At 28.9% G+C, this 16,811-nt stretch overlaps 1 protein-coding gene across 1 annotated transcript in view; it reads left to right on the top strand.

The window, feature by feature from the left end:
• LOC147910951 (uncharacterized) overlaps window positions 1–16,811 on the top strand; it is a 204,891-nt gene that overhangs the window by 5,360 nt on the left and 182,720 nt on the right. The window contains exons 3-4 of the mRNA XM_087409568.1: window positions 13,581–13,779; window positions 14,603–14,717. Coding sequence (XP_087265694.1) covers window positions 13,581–13,779; window positions 14,603–14,717 — 314 coding nt within the window. The remainder of the gene's footprint in view (window positions 1–13,580; window positions 13,780–14,602; window positions 14,718–16,811) is intronic.

The raw sequence follows: 16,811 nt of genomic DNA, 5'->3' as shown, positions 1-16,811 counted from the left end.
TTTGTAGATATGATAAAAATTTTATTAAAATTTAAGAAATCAGAATTAACTATTTATTTTACTTGTTAATTTGGCATTTATGCTGATACATGTTTAGTATTATAAATTAATAAAGCATTTACTAAATCAGCGGGTATAAGTAAATTTTTTTGGTTAAATTTCTTTAGAAATGTATCGACATTTCAATTATTAATATTTTTTATTAATAATAATATTTTTGAAAGTTTATTTTGTTGTTCTCCTTGCTTTTCATTTCACTCGACTTATTTTTTACACGGAAATACACGTGCAAATGTCGAGATAAGTGCGAGATAAAGTGAAAATTATATATGGTCGTTCAATGTAACAAATCTTAATATACTCGACGGAGTTTAAGATCTCTTTGAATCTTGTGAATAAAAATCTGATAATATTCTCACGATTAATATTACTTTGAAACATTTTTTTTTAATACTGCGCTATGCGATATTAATAGTCTTTTAAATTAATTCACTCAAAATATACTCTTTCCTTCAGATGAACTTCCACGTTTTTGCGCTGAAATATTATATAAGTTATATTAATTATACGCAACGAGTCGACTGTGATGTAATGTTAGAATGGCTGAAAAAGATAAAATCTATATCGTGTCTCATTTAATTAAATAATCAAGTTTACACTTTTCTTTAGATTTATTATGTTTTTTTTAATTAAAGATATCAATACATTTTTGCATGCACAAGATCAATTCTACAATAAATGTAACATAAAAAAATATAATCTTTGTGCAAATGCTATAAGAAATTGTATATATACAAAAATTTGATTGGTTATATTTTTATCTTATATTCATAGAATAAAACTTATCTGGATTTTTTCTTCTCAATAATAGCTAAATGATTTTGTCAATTTGATTTGACATTTATTAAACGTGAACTGCAAAATATCGATAGAAATAGCAATTCAATTTAATCGCTTGCTTGAAAAAAAAATTTTGTTCACCATACTTTTTACACGTGTAAAAGATGATGTTTCCTGTTTGAGAAGAGACACGTGAATGCCTTACACTAATTTGTAGTGTTGCGCACACTTATTTGCTTGCGGTGTTCCCCATTAGCTAACAACCTAATTATGAGTCTCCGCTTCATCCGCCGTCCGTTGCTTTGTTTGCCCCTTTTCTATAAAGTTACTAATGTGTGTATGTGAGTGCCCTCGAGACTAATAATTTTGGTCTTGTTTCCGTGTTGTTAGCGAAATGGACAATATATGGAGGAAATATATGGAGTCTGAAAATGTATTACTTTTACGCATCATATTGCACTGATACGTGATAATATTAATAAGACAATATTAATAAAAATATATTCTTGTCTGAAAACACTGATAGTATTTCGGCGCTAAGCTATAAAAAATTAACACAAATTACATTTTTTTAAAATTTAATTTATCATAAATGTAAACTGTAATGTAATTTATGTAGGTATAGGTTTTTTTATATTAACGATAAATAACAAGTTCTCTCTGGCTAAATAAACTTTTAAAATGCATGATTGTTTATTGTCGCGTTTTGTTCGTTGTATCGTGGAATATTATTGTTTGCTGTAGCAAATTGAGAAGCGTGGAGGATACGATTTGATTAATTGAAATCAGTGGTGCAAAAATACAATGTTATCGTAGCTCTCTAAAAAAATTTTACATTTACTTCTTTAGATTATTTTAGACTATTAGAGAAATAAAAGAATTAGGAATAGAAATTGAACATAACTTATGTAATGCATAATAAATATAAATAAGGCATAATATATAATATGTCTTATATATTATTTGTATTTATTGCGTTTCATTTGAATCTCTATTTCTAATTTTTTTATTTCATCAAATTTAATCTTTATTCTTGTTCTTAATATTTCTTTCATTATGCGCAATAGATTGTAGAAAAATTTACTCACATAAAAGTGAATGAATGTAACAAAGCTATGTCGAATATACGTCAGTGCGGTTTCGATAAATGCGGATAAATGCACGAGAAATGCAATTGGCGCGATTATGCAACTCTTTCGAATTTCTCGATCGATTAGATTATAATGCTTCAAACGCGCGGGTTTTGCGGTTCTCGTGAAGTTTGTTCGTAATTTAACATGCATGTTAATTTCTGTATTAATTCTGCGATTTAGCCATCCATCATATATGAGCAATATTAATTTGCGCTCATGTTTACATGGAAGCGAACGGATGTTTACATTTTGTTACATCGTTACATAAAGTGAAAGTATTCGCAATTGATCGTGAATATAATAGAACAATATTATTATTAATTGACTAAATATATATATATATATATATATATATATATATATATGTGTAGTATTATGCAATAATATTATTATTGCCTAATTAATTAATTATAATTTCATAGCTTCGATCATATTTGATAATATCAAATGAAGCAATTGAGAGTATCGATTAAGCATACTGTAGTAACTTTATAATAATAAGATTTTATAATTTAAAGAAGCTACGCGGATTATCTTCGTGTTTCGATTCATCATTGTACATGTCGTGAATATTGCAGTTTGCTTCATTAAGAGAAGCAACTGCCTGAGCCAACTCATATAATAACTATAGGTAAATAAAATTTGTAGTTGTTAAATTACATGAATTTATTTAATTATAAACATATATCAAAATATCGATTATGCTATTTGATATTTCTTCAGCTTCAACAATATTCTTTAAATTTTCACATTCTTTTTAATGTTTTTGTTCCCTATGAATATTTTTAAAAGATTGGTTAATTCGATTACTGATTTTATTCTTGAACGGATTCGTTTAAATATTCAGATCGGAATCTGATACAGATGAAAGTATAATATATGCACGGAATAGAAAGAAATTTAAATGAAAAAATTTCAAGGGAAAGTTGAGGTAGTTTTCAATTGCATTATTTCAGAAAAATAAAAGAAAGATCTGGAAAAAGACAAGTAATAGTGTTATATTCGATTATATTCTTGTATAATCGGATCGCGCGATATGAACTACGTCATAAACTCGATGGCGTCAGAACTCCGCACATCGTCGCCGTTAACGTCGCAAATAAATTATAATTACTGTGAAACGGGGTTACATTGCACAGTGAAGGTAATTTTCCATTGCAGTAAATAGAGGAATCATCGCAGACTTATCGCGAGATAGTTAGATAGTCGAGATATTCGCATCTTTTTTAGGTGCTAAATATTGTTGAATTCCTTTTCGGCTGTAGAAAAAAGACTTTTGACATTAATTAATTTTCTCCTTGATTTCAATGCCACTTGTTCTGTCACAATATACATTGTACTTTCTGTTTATTTGCTTATAAAGGATCCACTTTCAAATTTAATGAAGTTTCTATTCGGCGTGTAACGAAAACCTGTATGCATTTACGATGTTTAAATATTTACTGCCATGGACGCAACTTTCACAAAGCACTATTTCATCGTGAATCACTAAGCATGTCATTTTCCACGATAAACAATGCGTGCTCACTTTTGATATCGTCTCGAGTAATAAAGACATGTCGTATTTTTTCGCCGCGCTAGCATGAATCGTGAATAAAGCTGTCGCTGAATATAACTTGCCTGTGATAAGTCACAAGTTATTGCCGGGAAGTTATAGTTTAAAGCTTTCTTCAAAGAGCACCTCGGCAAAAGTTTCATCGTCATTAAACTCGCTACTTCCGCTTTTTGCTGTATCGTTAATTTGCACGGGCTTAATTCACGTTGACATGATAAATTTAGGATGAAACGGGGAATGTTGTTCGTTAATTAATCGTCAGTAATGCTAGAAGGGTTGAGCAATTTTTCTGCAGTTTTAAAGCAAATCTTAATCCTCCGTTGCAACATCATGTTTTTATTCCCTATGTCCACAATTTGTTTTTTTACTGTTCTTTCAAAAAATATGGAAAAATTTGGGATTATTTTTTCACATCTCTTATATTATAGAATAGTTTTTTAACAAGACATTTCAGGAAAGGCAACCTTCATCTTTCATTTTGGAGAAATTTGAGAATGCAATTTTCTTTCGTTGTTTTTTATTTTTATTTAAATTGTTATTTATATTGTTTCGTTAACGTACATCAGAATTCATTAAAACATTTTTTACTATGACGTATGAGTACACATTGATAATGCTTTTGATGAGCTATTACGTCATTTACCGTTCTATCTTGAAGGATGCATTTGTGTGATGAAAGTGGAAGTTCGTTTCGACGAGTTCCGCCCAGTTCCCGATAAATGTGAAAAGTTTGCGCGCAGAAGAGTGCGCACAAAAGCGTGACACGTCTCGCTTTTCTCATGCTAAACGTATTCGTAGCGTATCTCGCTGTATGTCAAATCAAACGTTTAACGATTAACGAATTATTGACATCGTTGTGTCAATACTTACAAAAACTGTTTGTACTTGTTTTTTTTTCCAATTTCGATAATTTTGCACGTTCGCACAGTAATACAAAAGTGATACATTCTAGTAATATATTCTCGCATCATTGTGTATAATTATTTTAATATGTACGATAACGATAGATGCGCCATCATTTTACGAAAGCTTCTTTTTGTATTGTTATCGTTTTTCACGCCACTTGAAAGATGGTTCTTTATGAGGTATCGAGCTTTCTGCAGCAGAAGGCCAAAGGTCGTTGTGAGTTGCAATCGGTTAAAAGATTTTCCGCGCAATAATCATTCTGCGCACATATATAGTATTTTACGTATAACACTTTAATTTTCTCTGAAGATTAAATAATATTTATAAAACTGATATGAATATATCTATGTAACGATTTAAATATTTTTTTCAGTTAAAGCCGACAAGTGATATCGCGTAGAGTTTGCACGTTTCCATAACTGCACTTGTATCGAGTATTGTATATGTTGATTTTTAATTAAAATTGATCTTTAAAAGATGCTTTTTTATACTGAAGCTCAACGCTTATTTCTAGCATTCAAAATATATGATTATATAATCTATATTGACACTGGATTCTGAAAAATGCAGGAAAATGATGTAGTGTCACACATAACGTTCAATTTTAAACCGAGCGATCTGTCACTTTGGAAGTTGAATAAATTCAACTTTCAGCGTCAGATATTAAGCGTCAAATTGGGACAACGTGGCTGCGCTTTTCAGCGTTTCATGAAATGGCACCTTATTATTGCTTTTATCGTGCAAAATAATTAATTTATAATTAATTAATTTGCATGACTTGTAAACATATCGAGAAGCGAGAACTATTTATTGAAATAAATATTTTGCTTTATTATAAAAATTGGAAATGAAAAGTATAAATTATTTTACAATATTTACGAAAGGTTATCTTTTTAATTTTGCTTGCTTTTAAATATATATATGTTTACCCGCAAAAAACGGGCCGTGTAACGTCACAGTTTTTTATCCGTTTTTTTGTGGCTCATTTTTTTGCGAGTATATTTATACTATCGCACTTTGAACTTTCTTTAAATCTATTTTTGAAAAATTGTTGAGTTTTGAATCGAAAAAGTAATAAAAAAGAATTCAATCGAATTGAAATAACAAGAAATAATCGATCGATTTTTCATTAATGATACATTAATAATAATATATTTCACAGGATTTATTCATTTGAAATGTATAACACATGCACAATAGTAAATTTTGATTATATATTTTTGATGGAATGTACATTGCATTTTAATTAGTCGTTAACTTGATCTCACATTAATTATATTGTACGATAACAGGATGAAATTATCGATGTCATTATTGAATTTTTTTATTATTAAATGAAACTGCGAGCATAGAATAGATCAACTTTAAGTTATTTAGTGTAACGATTAATAAGTACAACTGTGCTATTAATCTCATATTTTAATATTTGTTAAACGCAATAAAATCGGTATTTTTATCAATGATTTTTAAATCCTTCACTATTCAAGATTGAGTTAATTTGCTAGGATACTGATGAGCACAGCGATATATAGTCAGAGATTATAGTCAGAGATGTAGTTCTTTAAGGATTTATCTCCTGATAACACATCAGAACGTGTATTTTCGAAGAAAACTTACCTAAGATGAATGTTTCGTTTTATCCTCGTAACAATGCTAGTGAAATAAGAAAAGAAGAGTTGAAAGATCATGGGAGAGCTTTCTCCGTAATTTGATCCCTTCTTTTGGGAGCACTTATAAGTTATACTAAGACATGTTTCTAGAAAATAATTGAGTTTAGAAATTCGAAAAGATATTAATTAATAATTAATTTGATTAATAATTAATCTGATAACTAATATCGCATAGTTTTTGTAACAGAAATTATTATATGTTATATAAAAAAAAAATTGTTGGAAAAATATATTCTTCTATGGGTAATACATTGTGTGTTTATAAATTAACATAGATCATATGAAATTTAATTTTTAAATACAACAATGTTCTAGTAATTTTTTTAATTTTAAAAGAATAATTCTTCTTAATTTTGAGAAAATACAATATTGTAATATATTCAAATTTCTAATTTGCTATAAGAATAAATACAAAATTAATGAAAATTATGTTTTAATATTTTTAAGTTTTTAAAAGTTAAAAAAATTGATTAGATTATATTGTACTCTGGATTTTTTTGAAAGAAGAAAGATACATGTATATACATTTTTTTGTTTATCTATTTTCAAATATTCATATTCTGAAAGGTAAAATTAAGACAGATAAGATGGAGCAAAATATGGGATAGTTTAGTAGAACAAAAATTAGTATAAAAATTTTATTTGGAAATTTGCTTGCTCGTCAATCAATTACTGTTCTTGATATCTATTCACAATGTCTCACGACTTGATACCAGAGTCCGTCAGGCGCAGCAGTTTAATTTATCTTTGCTAGTTTGCTGGATGTTACGCAGGATGTGTTTCCCGTATGTGTGTATGTGCGTGCAAGGATATTAGGATCTCGATTTATTCCCTTGAGACTTGCCAACAACTCTGGATATACTCGATGACGATGTGTTAGCTGTTATTCTCATTTGCAGGGTGAAATTGTTGATTCTTGAGAATTTCCATCGAAATAAAAAGCTCGGTTTCCACCTTTGTCAAATAAAACTTTAAAGAATAACTTGTACTCTACATTTAAAAGTAATATTGTTTGTATATATATATATATATATATATATATATATATATATATCGATTTAATATTAATTTTATTATTTTAATATTTAGAAAATAGTACATGTGTGTGTTTTTTCTAACTATCTTTATAACATGACGGTTGTACAATTCGCTGATTCATCTAATCGCGATTTAGCTTGTGTACATCTTGTTAATGTGTTTATCTTATTTTTAAATTGTTTTGAAGATTGTATTATCTTAAATAAAAGAATTAAATAACCATATTTGGTATAACAATGGGAATATTAAAAATCTGAATTTTTAGAGACTATATTAACATATTCTGATAAGGAAATCCATGGAAGAGTGATCACTTCCGATTTTAATGAACTTTGAATATGTTGCTTTTAAGACAAAAATAAGGAACCAATTATTTTTTTACAAAAGCCCATTCATACTCTTAGGGGATGTAATATTCTTTTGAAGAAAATCAGTTCTTTTAAAGCAAATATCATCGAAACTGTGAGAGATAGAAAAAAATGTTCTGACTAAAGTTGAAAAGTATAATACTTTATAATAATAATTTCAAAAAATTTGTGTAAATAAAAAATTTGTATTTATAAAAAATAAAAATTAAGAAAAGTTTTTTAAAATTGTAATTATTCAGTACTGTTAAGGGGATTCTAAAGCCGTTTGTATTACCGACTAAATCATATAATTTTTGTATGACAATTACTTTTTTCCTTTTTTACAGATTCGAAAATCCAGAATTAAAGTATACGCATTAATATGTGTCTGTGAAGTGAAGTTTATATCGAGAATAACAAAAAAATTTCGAAATTAATCCAAAAATTTTTTTTAGTATTTTTTAGTCCAGTATGATGCTCTAGTCGCTATAGAGCTGTCACATCGTGACAATATTTGTTTCATGTAATAGCTATGCAAATTGGACTTACGAAATAGTAATCTACAGATTAGTAGTTGCTCAGGGAAACAACGTGGAGATGTGAACAATTCTTAGAATTGGATTTAGGTCCGGTTTCACTAATGTAAGGTTTAATTTCGGTTTAACTTATTGTTTATCTTTTTCTAATTCTTAGAGTTAGAGAAAGATGAAGAGAAAATTGAACCAAGATTAAAGTTAATCTTGTTTAAGCAGTAGAACAAATCACAATAACATTAAAATGAATCAGAAATGATTGAAAAATGACTTTTAATGATGATTTTGACATCATTTTGATATTATAATAATTTCTCCTTGAGCATGCATTGCTGGAACCGGGTTTTAAATGTCTAATTAAGACGTTATCGTTATAAGAAAATTTGTGTATATGTGTGTAAGATATTGATGTGAGATATTGCAGTACATATGTAGTGATATGTCAGTAACATGTAAATCGTCTGTGTATAAATCCTTCTTACATTACGAGTAATCGTCTTTAAATCTTTGAAACTATTCAACTTTTATTTCAAACATTTTGTTCTGTTACACTTTTGACGACATTCACTTCGAAAAACAACCGATTTTCTTTAAAAGGTTTTTTAAAGCGATTAGGTCTTTATAAAAGATATATGTCCCTTATTTTTATCAAGAAAACATGTTTAAAGTTTATGAAAATCAGAGAAGAACACTTCCATGAGTTTTCTTGTAAGTAATGGTCTCCATTTACGAACAGATCAGGTGTCATTTTTTACGGGACGTTATGTGCTTTATAATTTGCAACTTGAAAAACATATGTCTTTAGATAAGAGGTAGAGAATATTTGAAAAATGAGTCCCTTGGGAAAGAAGAAAATTTTATAATGAGAGGTCAATTTTTTATTACTCAACAAGAAAATAATCAGTGATTACGTATGCATAGGTCACATTATTTATTGTTTATTGATTTTTAGACAAGACCGAGCACGTGTCCACTGAATAAACGGTGACGTACCCTTGTATGCTTCATGAACACCTGTAGATCCCATTGCACATTGTGTCGCCGTGCGAATGACGTTTATGCATATAGAATTGTTTTTATTATACGTGTAGAGGATAATCCTCTGTTTTTACATGTGCTGCGATTCTCGTTCGAGCGAATATAATCTCGCGTAATATTACTTTATCCAACTTTTTTCTTTAAATCAACGTAAAATTTTCGCTTACATTTACAAAGTACACTTGTAAAAATTCATAAATACTTTTTAGATCTGCGATATTATACAGATATAATGTTTATTCTTTCATTGCACGTTAAAGATCATATTTAGCCAGCAAAGTATTGTAGCAAAGCGCTCTTTACGATACATTTTACAATATCATTTTTGCGATACATTATCTCTCGATGAAATATATATGCTATTCGTAGAAAGTTTTGTAACATTTTCGAAGAGAGATCCATTAGTTTATAAGTCACCACGAACTTCTCTGACAAGACTCTGACAGTGACACGATCCTTGATGTGAGGGTGAATTTATATAAAGATGGATTTATCTTATGTATAATAATTAAATTTAAGATAGATAAGGTACAGATTTGAAATATGCAACAAACAGTTTCAAGAATTGAATAAATTATGCGACACCCAGTAGCTTCTATTCAAAAGCTACGACTTAATGTTTCTTCTTTGTTAATTTCTTCTAAGACTTATTTTGCTGGAAACTCTTAAGAGGCAAGAAAATATTTTTTTAAATATTTTACCGCCTAATTTTCATGTATATAATAAGTAATGAATTTTATTTTCGATGCTAACAAAATAAGATATTGCGTAATAAGATATTGCTTAAATGAAATTTGATTGTCGATAGTATTATATAGAAATATAGACATTTTTAAATATTCGAATGCCATTACAATTTAGTTTTGAAAATCAAATGTTTAAAGTATCTAAGTTTACACGCACATACAGAGTGTGAAATTTAAATTATTAATCTCAAATATATTAAACATTAAATGCCGTAAATTATTATTTAACTTATAATTAATGCTTATAATTATCTATAATTACAATGCTTATAAATAGATACATATTACATATTATATTGTTATTAAATTTTTTAATTAATTTATACATTTATATATCATTATTGTAATGTATTGATTTGTGTTTTTGAGTTTTTTTTTATTGCATTTTTTAAAAATTTTATTTATAATTAATTTTGAACGATTATTATGATATTCTTATCGATTATGGGAAACGGTTAAGATAATCAGTTTGATCGATGGATTGAATAAATGCTATAAACAGGAAGGCGGTTATCTGTTATTGGGATTCATCTTGAAAGAAAATACAGCTAAGAGGGAAATCTTCGATCGATATGTAATTACGACTTGTGGTCCACAGGGCAATAGAACAGCTTTGCATCGTGGTTAAATATTTGCTGTGATAAATAAACGAGTAAAGTCTGTTCAGCGCGTTTATTTGATTCGGAAGGAAAAGTATATAAATTAAACACGAAAAGAAGAGAAAAATATACTTTACAATACAAACAAAAATATATTTCAGCTCATATATTATTGAAAGTTTATTTCACGTTTGATATTATGAAATATTAATCCGTTTAATAGAATTTGCAATTTGAATCTTTATTTTTCTATATTTTATAATTTTGATGTCAAAAATTATTAAAAATAACATCACAAAAATTTTATCAGTAAATATTAATTTGATTAAGTTTTATCAAATTAATATATTTATTTATATTATAAAATTTTTGTGACGTTATATTTTTAATAATTTTTGATGTTATATTTTGAATAATTTTTCTATATTTTTCTATATCTTTATAATTTTGAAAAAATAATAAAATATAGACAAATAAAGCTTTAAATTGCCAATTCTGTTAAATGGATTAATATATTATAATATATATATATATTAGGTGTTGGAATTAATTCGTAGCGTTTTTTAATGAAAGAATGTTATTTATTTCACATGAGCATTAAAAAATACATTAATGAAAGTACTTCCCATCACTTGTAAAACGCTACGAATTAATTCCAACACCTAATATATTATAATATTAATCGTGAAATAAACTTTTAATAGTTTAAGGGATGATGCATTTTAATTAATTTTATGAGTTCTGTACAATTTTGAAGTTTTGTAAGAATTGTTTTCTAATGTGTCGATATCGAGATCAATTTATTAATAGTAAGATAATTCATTGATTTACATGTGAAGGTAATTAGCATTTGAAAGTATCGAGATTGTTAAAGATTATGTTTCTTGATTATCAATGGCGATTATTGTATATCCAACATATATTCAATCGATATTCGTCCTTGTATCTGTTTCCATTGAGCGGAAAGTTCAAAGCATGCAAGCCGATGGCGATATTAATGCCAACATATGCAAGAATTGCGGTGATATGAAAATTACTTTGTTGCAATAAATCTCAACATGGAATTTTACATGAGTATGTTAATGTTTCAAGTGCACTTGATTATGTGGACATAATAATTTCTCTTTACTTGTTCTATTCAAACGCATAGTTTTAGAGTCACATTATTACTGCGAGTAACGATCGAATCGTGTTCTAAAATCTGTATATCATTAAAAACACATACAGTTTCAATCTGCTGGTAATTCATAGTTTTGTTTTTTTAGAAAACATACAGTTAAAATTTGTTGGTAATTTATGCTATTAATTTTGTTTTTTTAGAAATTTCTGAGAATTTTAGATCTCTCACGTAATAAATACAGTCTTGTCTGTATTTAAAAAAGTAAAGTATTGTAGCCATCGGCTGGAGATATTGAATGAAATTTCATTATAACGGAAATGTTACATGATATTCGTTGCAACGGAATTTCATTGTATATTCAATAAGAGCTTTACGGATTTTAATGCTATTTGAAACGTTGAACGAATGTTACAGCTTACATTGAATTCTGCGTTAGTTCGGGGAGAAGCGGAGAGAATATAAAAATATTGTTAACGAGAATATTTTAGATCTTTATAATTTTGCTTATTGATTCTATTTCATGAAAGCACGGCACTCTCGCGTTGTTTGCTGAAAAGTGGTTACGATAACGAAGTCACGTTTCCATGACTATGAAACCGTTCGTCATCAATTAGATGATTTCCTCGTTATCGGTTATTCTGATATGCATTAATTATCCTCCCAATTATTTCTACGCACATTAATTTGTATTACTACGCACACTAATATGTATTTACGTCACAATCATCTCATAACAGCTTTGTACACAGGATGTAATATTATTTATGAATCGACAATGTATTATTTCTTGCCGATATATTTATAATGGTGTGAAATAGATATGTTTAACAGACACGATCTATATTTTTGACTTATAAAATGTAAGTATTATTTTACAGCAATATGTAATTTGACATCGAATTTCAATTACGGATGTAATTTTTTTTATTGAAGTTTGTTAACTTTGGACATTTTGTAATATTTAAATAAGTATATCTGATTTTCCAAAGTAATTATGAAGGTTTATTTTGGAAATGAAAAAAACATTAGTTATTGGTTTTAGATTTGCGAATTTTATTCTGAGAGGATTTTAATTTTAATAGAGTCCAAAATTTAATTGTATTAATGTATGTTGCTGTAGCTTTCTAATCCGACGTAGGCAACATTTATGTGCTATTGTTGAAATTTTACACTTTGCTTCGTATCAACAGTATGTTGTAAATGAGAAATTCCGGAAAAGTACAATCGTTAATTTAGAATCTCGTACATCTTACTATCGGGAGCAACTGTATACATTATAGAATCAACAAGCATTGCCGGCTAAAGATAGATAGAGCCTTAGTACTTTAGTCACTCAGTACGGAGTGATATTTGTAATTCGATTAAACGTTTCGATTTTATTACAAATGTTTGCCTTTGTGTCGGTTAATTACATTTTATAGTACCCGGCATCTGTTCATGACGTTTGTATGTAATTCAGTTCGTAATAATAGACAATGTAACAATAGTTATAGTTTGACACGACCCACGCTTGAACCGAAATTTCTGAACAAATTTTGGTCAGTTATAACCGAATTTATGGCCTAATAACGTGGTTATAAATATAAAATGGAATAAAATTTTCTTTAACATTATTGGCATATTTTTGTATTTAATTATTCTAGCGTAAGTGCCATAGGTTTCAATAATTTGGTACTTAAAGTGTTTATTTTATATTTTGACCTCGTAGCATGAAAATCAATATTGTTTAATTAAATTATCATTACAATGACATCTTTTAAATTATAAAAATAATTGAAAATGAATAATATATAGATACCATTTAAGCGATGAGACTTCTGTCCTTCTCTCTAGATTTAGACGAATTTTATTTTCGCGGCGCTTTAATTTTTAAATAATATTTATTAAACCTAAATTAATATTTACATTATTGAATATTTAAAAAATTTGATGAAGTAATAGTTACGTTTGAAATTTACTATAAAAATATTATATATATATTATAACTGTAAAAAATATTTTATATTATATCTTTTTAAATATATAATATAAATATTTAATTATTCTTGTTGACAGTCTGTGGGAATAGAAGTACGGGTGACCAACGAGATTCCCGTCGTCTCAACGGAATCAAATGCCGTACGAGATGTAGTACCACCTTGGACTACCACATCGGCTCCGAGTCGAACCTCCCCGACAACTCCTACAAATCCACACTCCCAATTCTTATCGCCAAACGTTTTTCACGGACGGAACTCGCTTTGTTCCGCAAATGGTAAGATTTTTTAATCATTATTTCGTATAAAACACGCGTGCGAAAGAAAAGAATAGCAATTACACTGATTTTTTTATGCAATAATCATATCAATCTTTATTTTGTGCAATATGTTACATCGAGATTAAATTGAAAAGAGACACAATGTATGAAATATAAACTGTATTCATTGTTAGAGATGATACAAATATTATTATATTTACATTGAGAAAAAAGACGCAATATGTGAAACATCAATTACATTCATTGTTAAAGATATAAATATTTATATTTCCAATAGTCAAACTTTCACAAATTTATAAAAATTGAAAAATGAATTTTTTTGAGATTACGCGACTTATTATATGTATAGTTTTTTTGAAATTTTATTTATTTAAATATTAAAGTTTTTAAATATTAAATCTTAAAATAAGTAATTTTTACCTAAAACAATAGAATATGAAATAAAACTTTTGATTAAAATAACGATATGGAATAAAACTTATTGATAAAAATTTGTAAAGTATCAGGTGTCCACCCACAAAACACAATTGCATAATAGGCTTAAGTGAAACACCTGTACAATCGACTATCCAACAATCATGTTCAATATTTACAGAAAAAAACAAATTGTGTTATGTATTATCTACACGCGATCGGAATTTATCATCATGATCCATTCAATGCCACATGGTAGTAATCCCTTTAAATCGATGTTTTCTCCGCAAACATCTGTCTTCCTGGCGGCACAATGTTGCTTCCCAGGAGGATGGCGGATTACGCGTGCAACGTCTGAGCATGACCTCGCTTTCAGAGATATTTCTATACCATTCGATTATTTCAGATTACACGCGAAGGAGGCGACCTATGACATTGCGCATCGGTCCTCGTTTGAGTCTCCCGAGTAAGAGTACATCCGCGCCGACCACAACCACAGACGGGGAGTGGCGTGCACTTAGGTAAGTCTAATAGAATCTACTTCGCTGTTTCCTACAATTTCCGTAACAACATATTTCGGTCGCAATAAACCGCAACGTTGCACCGAGTTGCGCATAGCAAATAATATAGACTTATTGCAAAGGGACGTTTATGTTACTGTGAATTGGAGAGAGGTTTATAATAAATTATAATTATAGCTTACTATTTTTTTTTTGTTAAATGTAGGGAAGCGTTTATATTACATGTAAAGTTGCTGACGTAAGTCGGAAATGAAAACCGCCGCATATTCTGCAGCGAAATTTTAGCGATATTTAACATTTGGCGATAAAACTCGACTAGAAATTTATCCAAGGAATTTAGCAGATCCTAATCAGGTTGATAGAATCTGCTAAATTCCTTATTTCATTATCAGGTCCTGATAAGATAAGTTCATCGGGACCTGATCAGTCATGTAACGCAGCACAGTAGTCGAATCCTCATCCGGATAATCTCATCGGGTCCTGATGAGGACCTGATAAGGATCCTGATAAGGATCCTTCAATCATATTCAAACCTAATGAGAAGCTTGTTAATTGTACCTTATTTAGGATTACCTTATATCAACCAAATCAGGTCCTTATAACATATAATCTGATTATATGTTCTAGGTTAACTCAAATTCTAGTCGGGAATATCCGGGATTGTTAAAACGAATAGTGCCATTGAAACATGTTACGTTTTACAGTGTTCTTTTCTTGTTCTTCTCTTTGATATACATTGTTGGATGAATAATTAACTGGTCTTGCCGCGAACATAGATTTATGCGGGTTCACTGAAAAACGGATCCCTCTGTATGTTATTATCATGGTAATTTGGTTGCATGTGTCATCGTTAACATAAATTTGCATACTTATGAAGGTGATCTTGACTTTATCACTATGTAGATACGAATGTGTACTGATCCATTGAAGATTCGACTATACTAATTGAGTAATTATGAAATAACTATTGAAATAACTTTATAATTAACAAATCAATGCAGTAGGAACAATTTATTTAAATATATCGCGTATTATACTTGAGTAAGATGACGCGTGTTACAACTTTCTGCGATTATTCTTATCATATCTTGCTTACCATTTCAATAGCTTTATTTTAGAGTTTTATTTTAGAGTTTGAAATTTACACTGTATAAAACATTTAAAACCAAACTAAATTTCTACGAACATCAGCTTTACGTAATGTAAAATAATGAAACAGTCTAAGGATATTCTAGGAGATTTTAATTGACTTTTGCTATTCCAATCTATCGTTTATGCTAGTATATTATCGTAAGATATATTTTTGGCTTACTTATCATCATAATTTCGCTCATGCCATACTGCGTTATCAGATTCTGAATTCTTTCGCTTTATCAACGTCAGAAAGAGAGAATCGCGAATCTATCTCGTCGCGGAATTATTCATCGCTTCTGTTATTTTGTTGGTCGGTAATAGTGTATGTTTTTTTACAATATATAAAACTTCTCATCGTATTAGGTATATCCTAGGGCCTGACCGATGGTTTATCTCCTGTCGTCGGGATAGTTACCGACTGTAAGATTCACATAGCTAGCCGTTCATCGATCTGCGTAAATCGATGTCTCTCTTGTACCAAACGAGTTGTACAGTTTTCATTTGTTGATATCAAACATAATTCTCGTATAGTTTAGTCGATTGGAAAATTAGCTTAAACGAATTTAGTATATGCTTATATATATTCTTGATAGGTAGGAGAAACTTGATTTATCTCGATCGTTAGTAAGTATGATAACAAAATTTGATTAAAATAGTAAAAGTGACCGTCCGTCAGTCATTTAAAAAAACGATGATAAGAAAAATGATAAAGACGATTCAGAGAATACACAATGATAAACGTCCCGATGTTTTTCAGTACCTGTCGCAGCAGATGACATATAATATCGTATGCATAGAAGAAGATGTATATCAGATTCTATGTTAATAAAGTAACAATATGAGCTCCCTTATTATATAATGCGAAACAGCTTATTACGCCAGAGGTTTCACCGTGCCCTCCTATATTTGATAATGTTATACCTTCTTCTAATATAGAATATTAGAAGTTGCACTAGAATA

Source organism: Acromyrmex echinatior, chromosome 1, assembly GCF_024713525.1.
Source record: "Acromyrmex echinatior isolate Ae372 chromosome 1, ASM2471352v2, whole genome shotgun sequence".
In the NCBI taxonomy this organism is placed as follows: domain Eukaryota; kingdom Metazoa; phylum Arthropoda; class Insecta; order Hymenoptera; family Formicidae; genus Acromyrmex; species Acromyrmex echinatior.
This window is presented reverse-complemented; position numbering and strand designations above follow the sequence as displayed.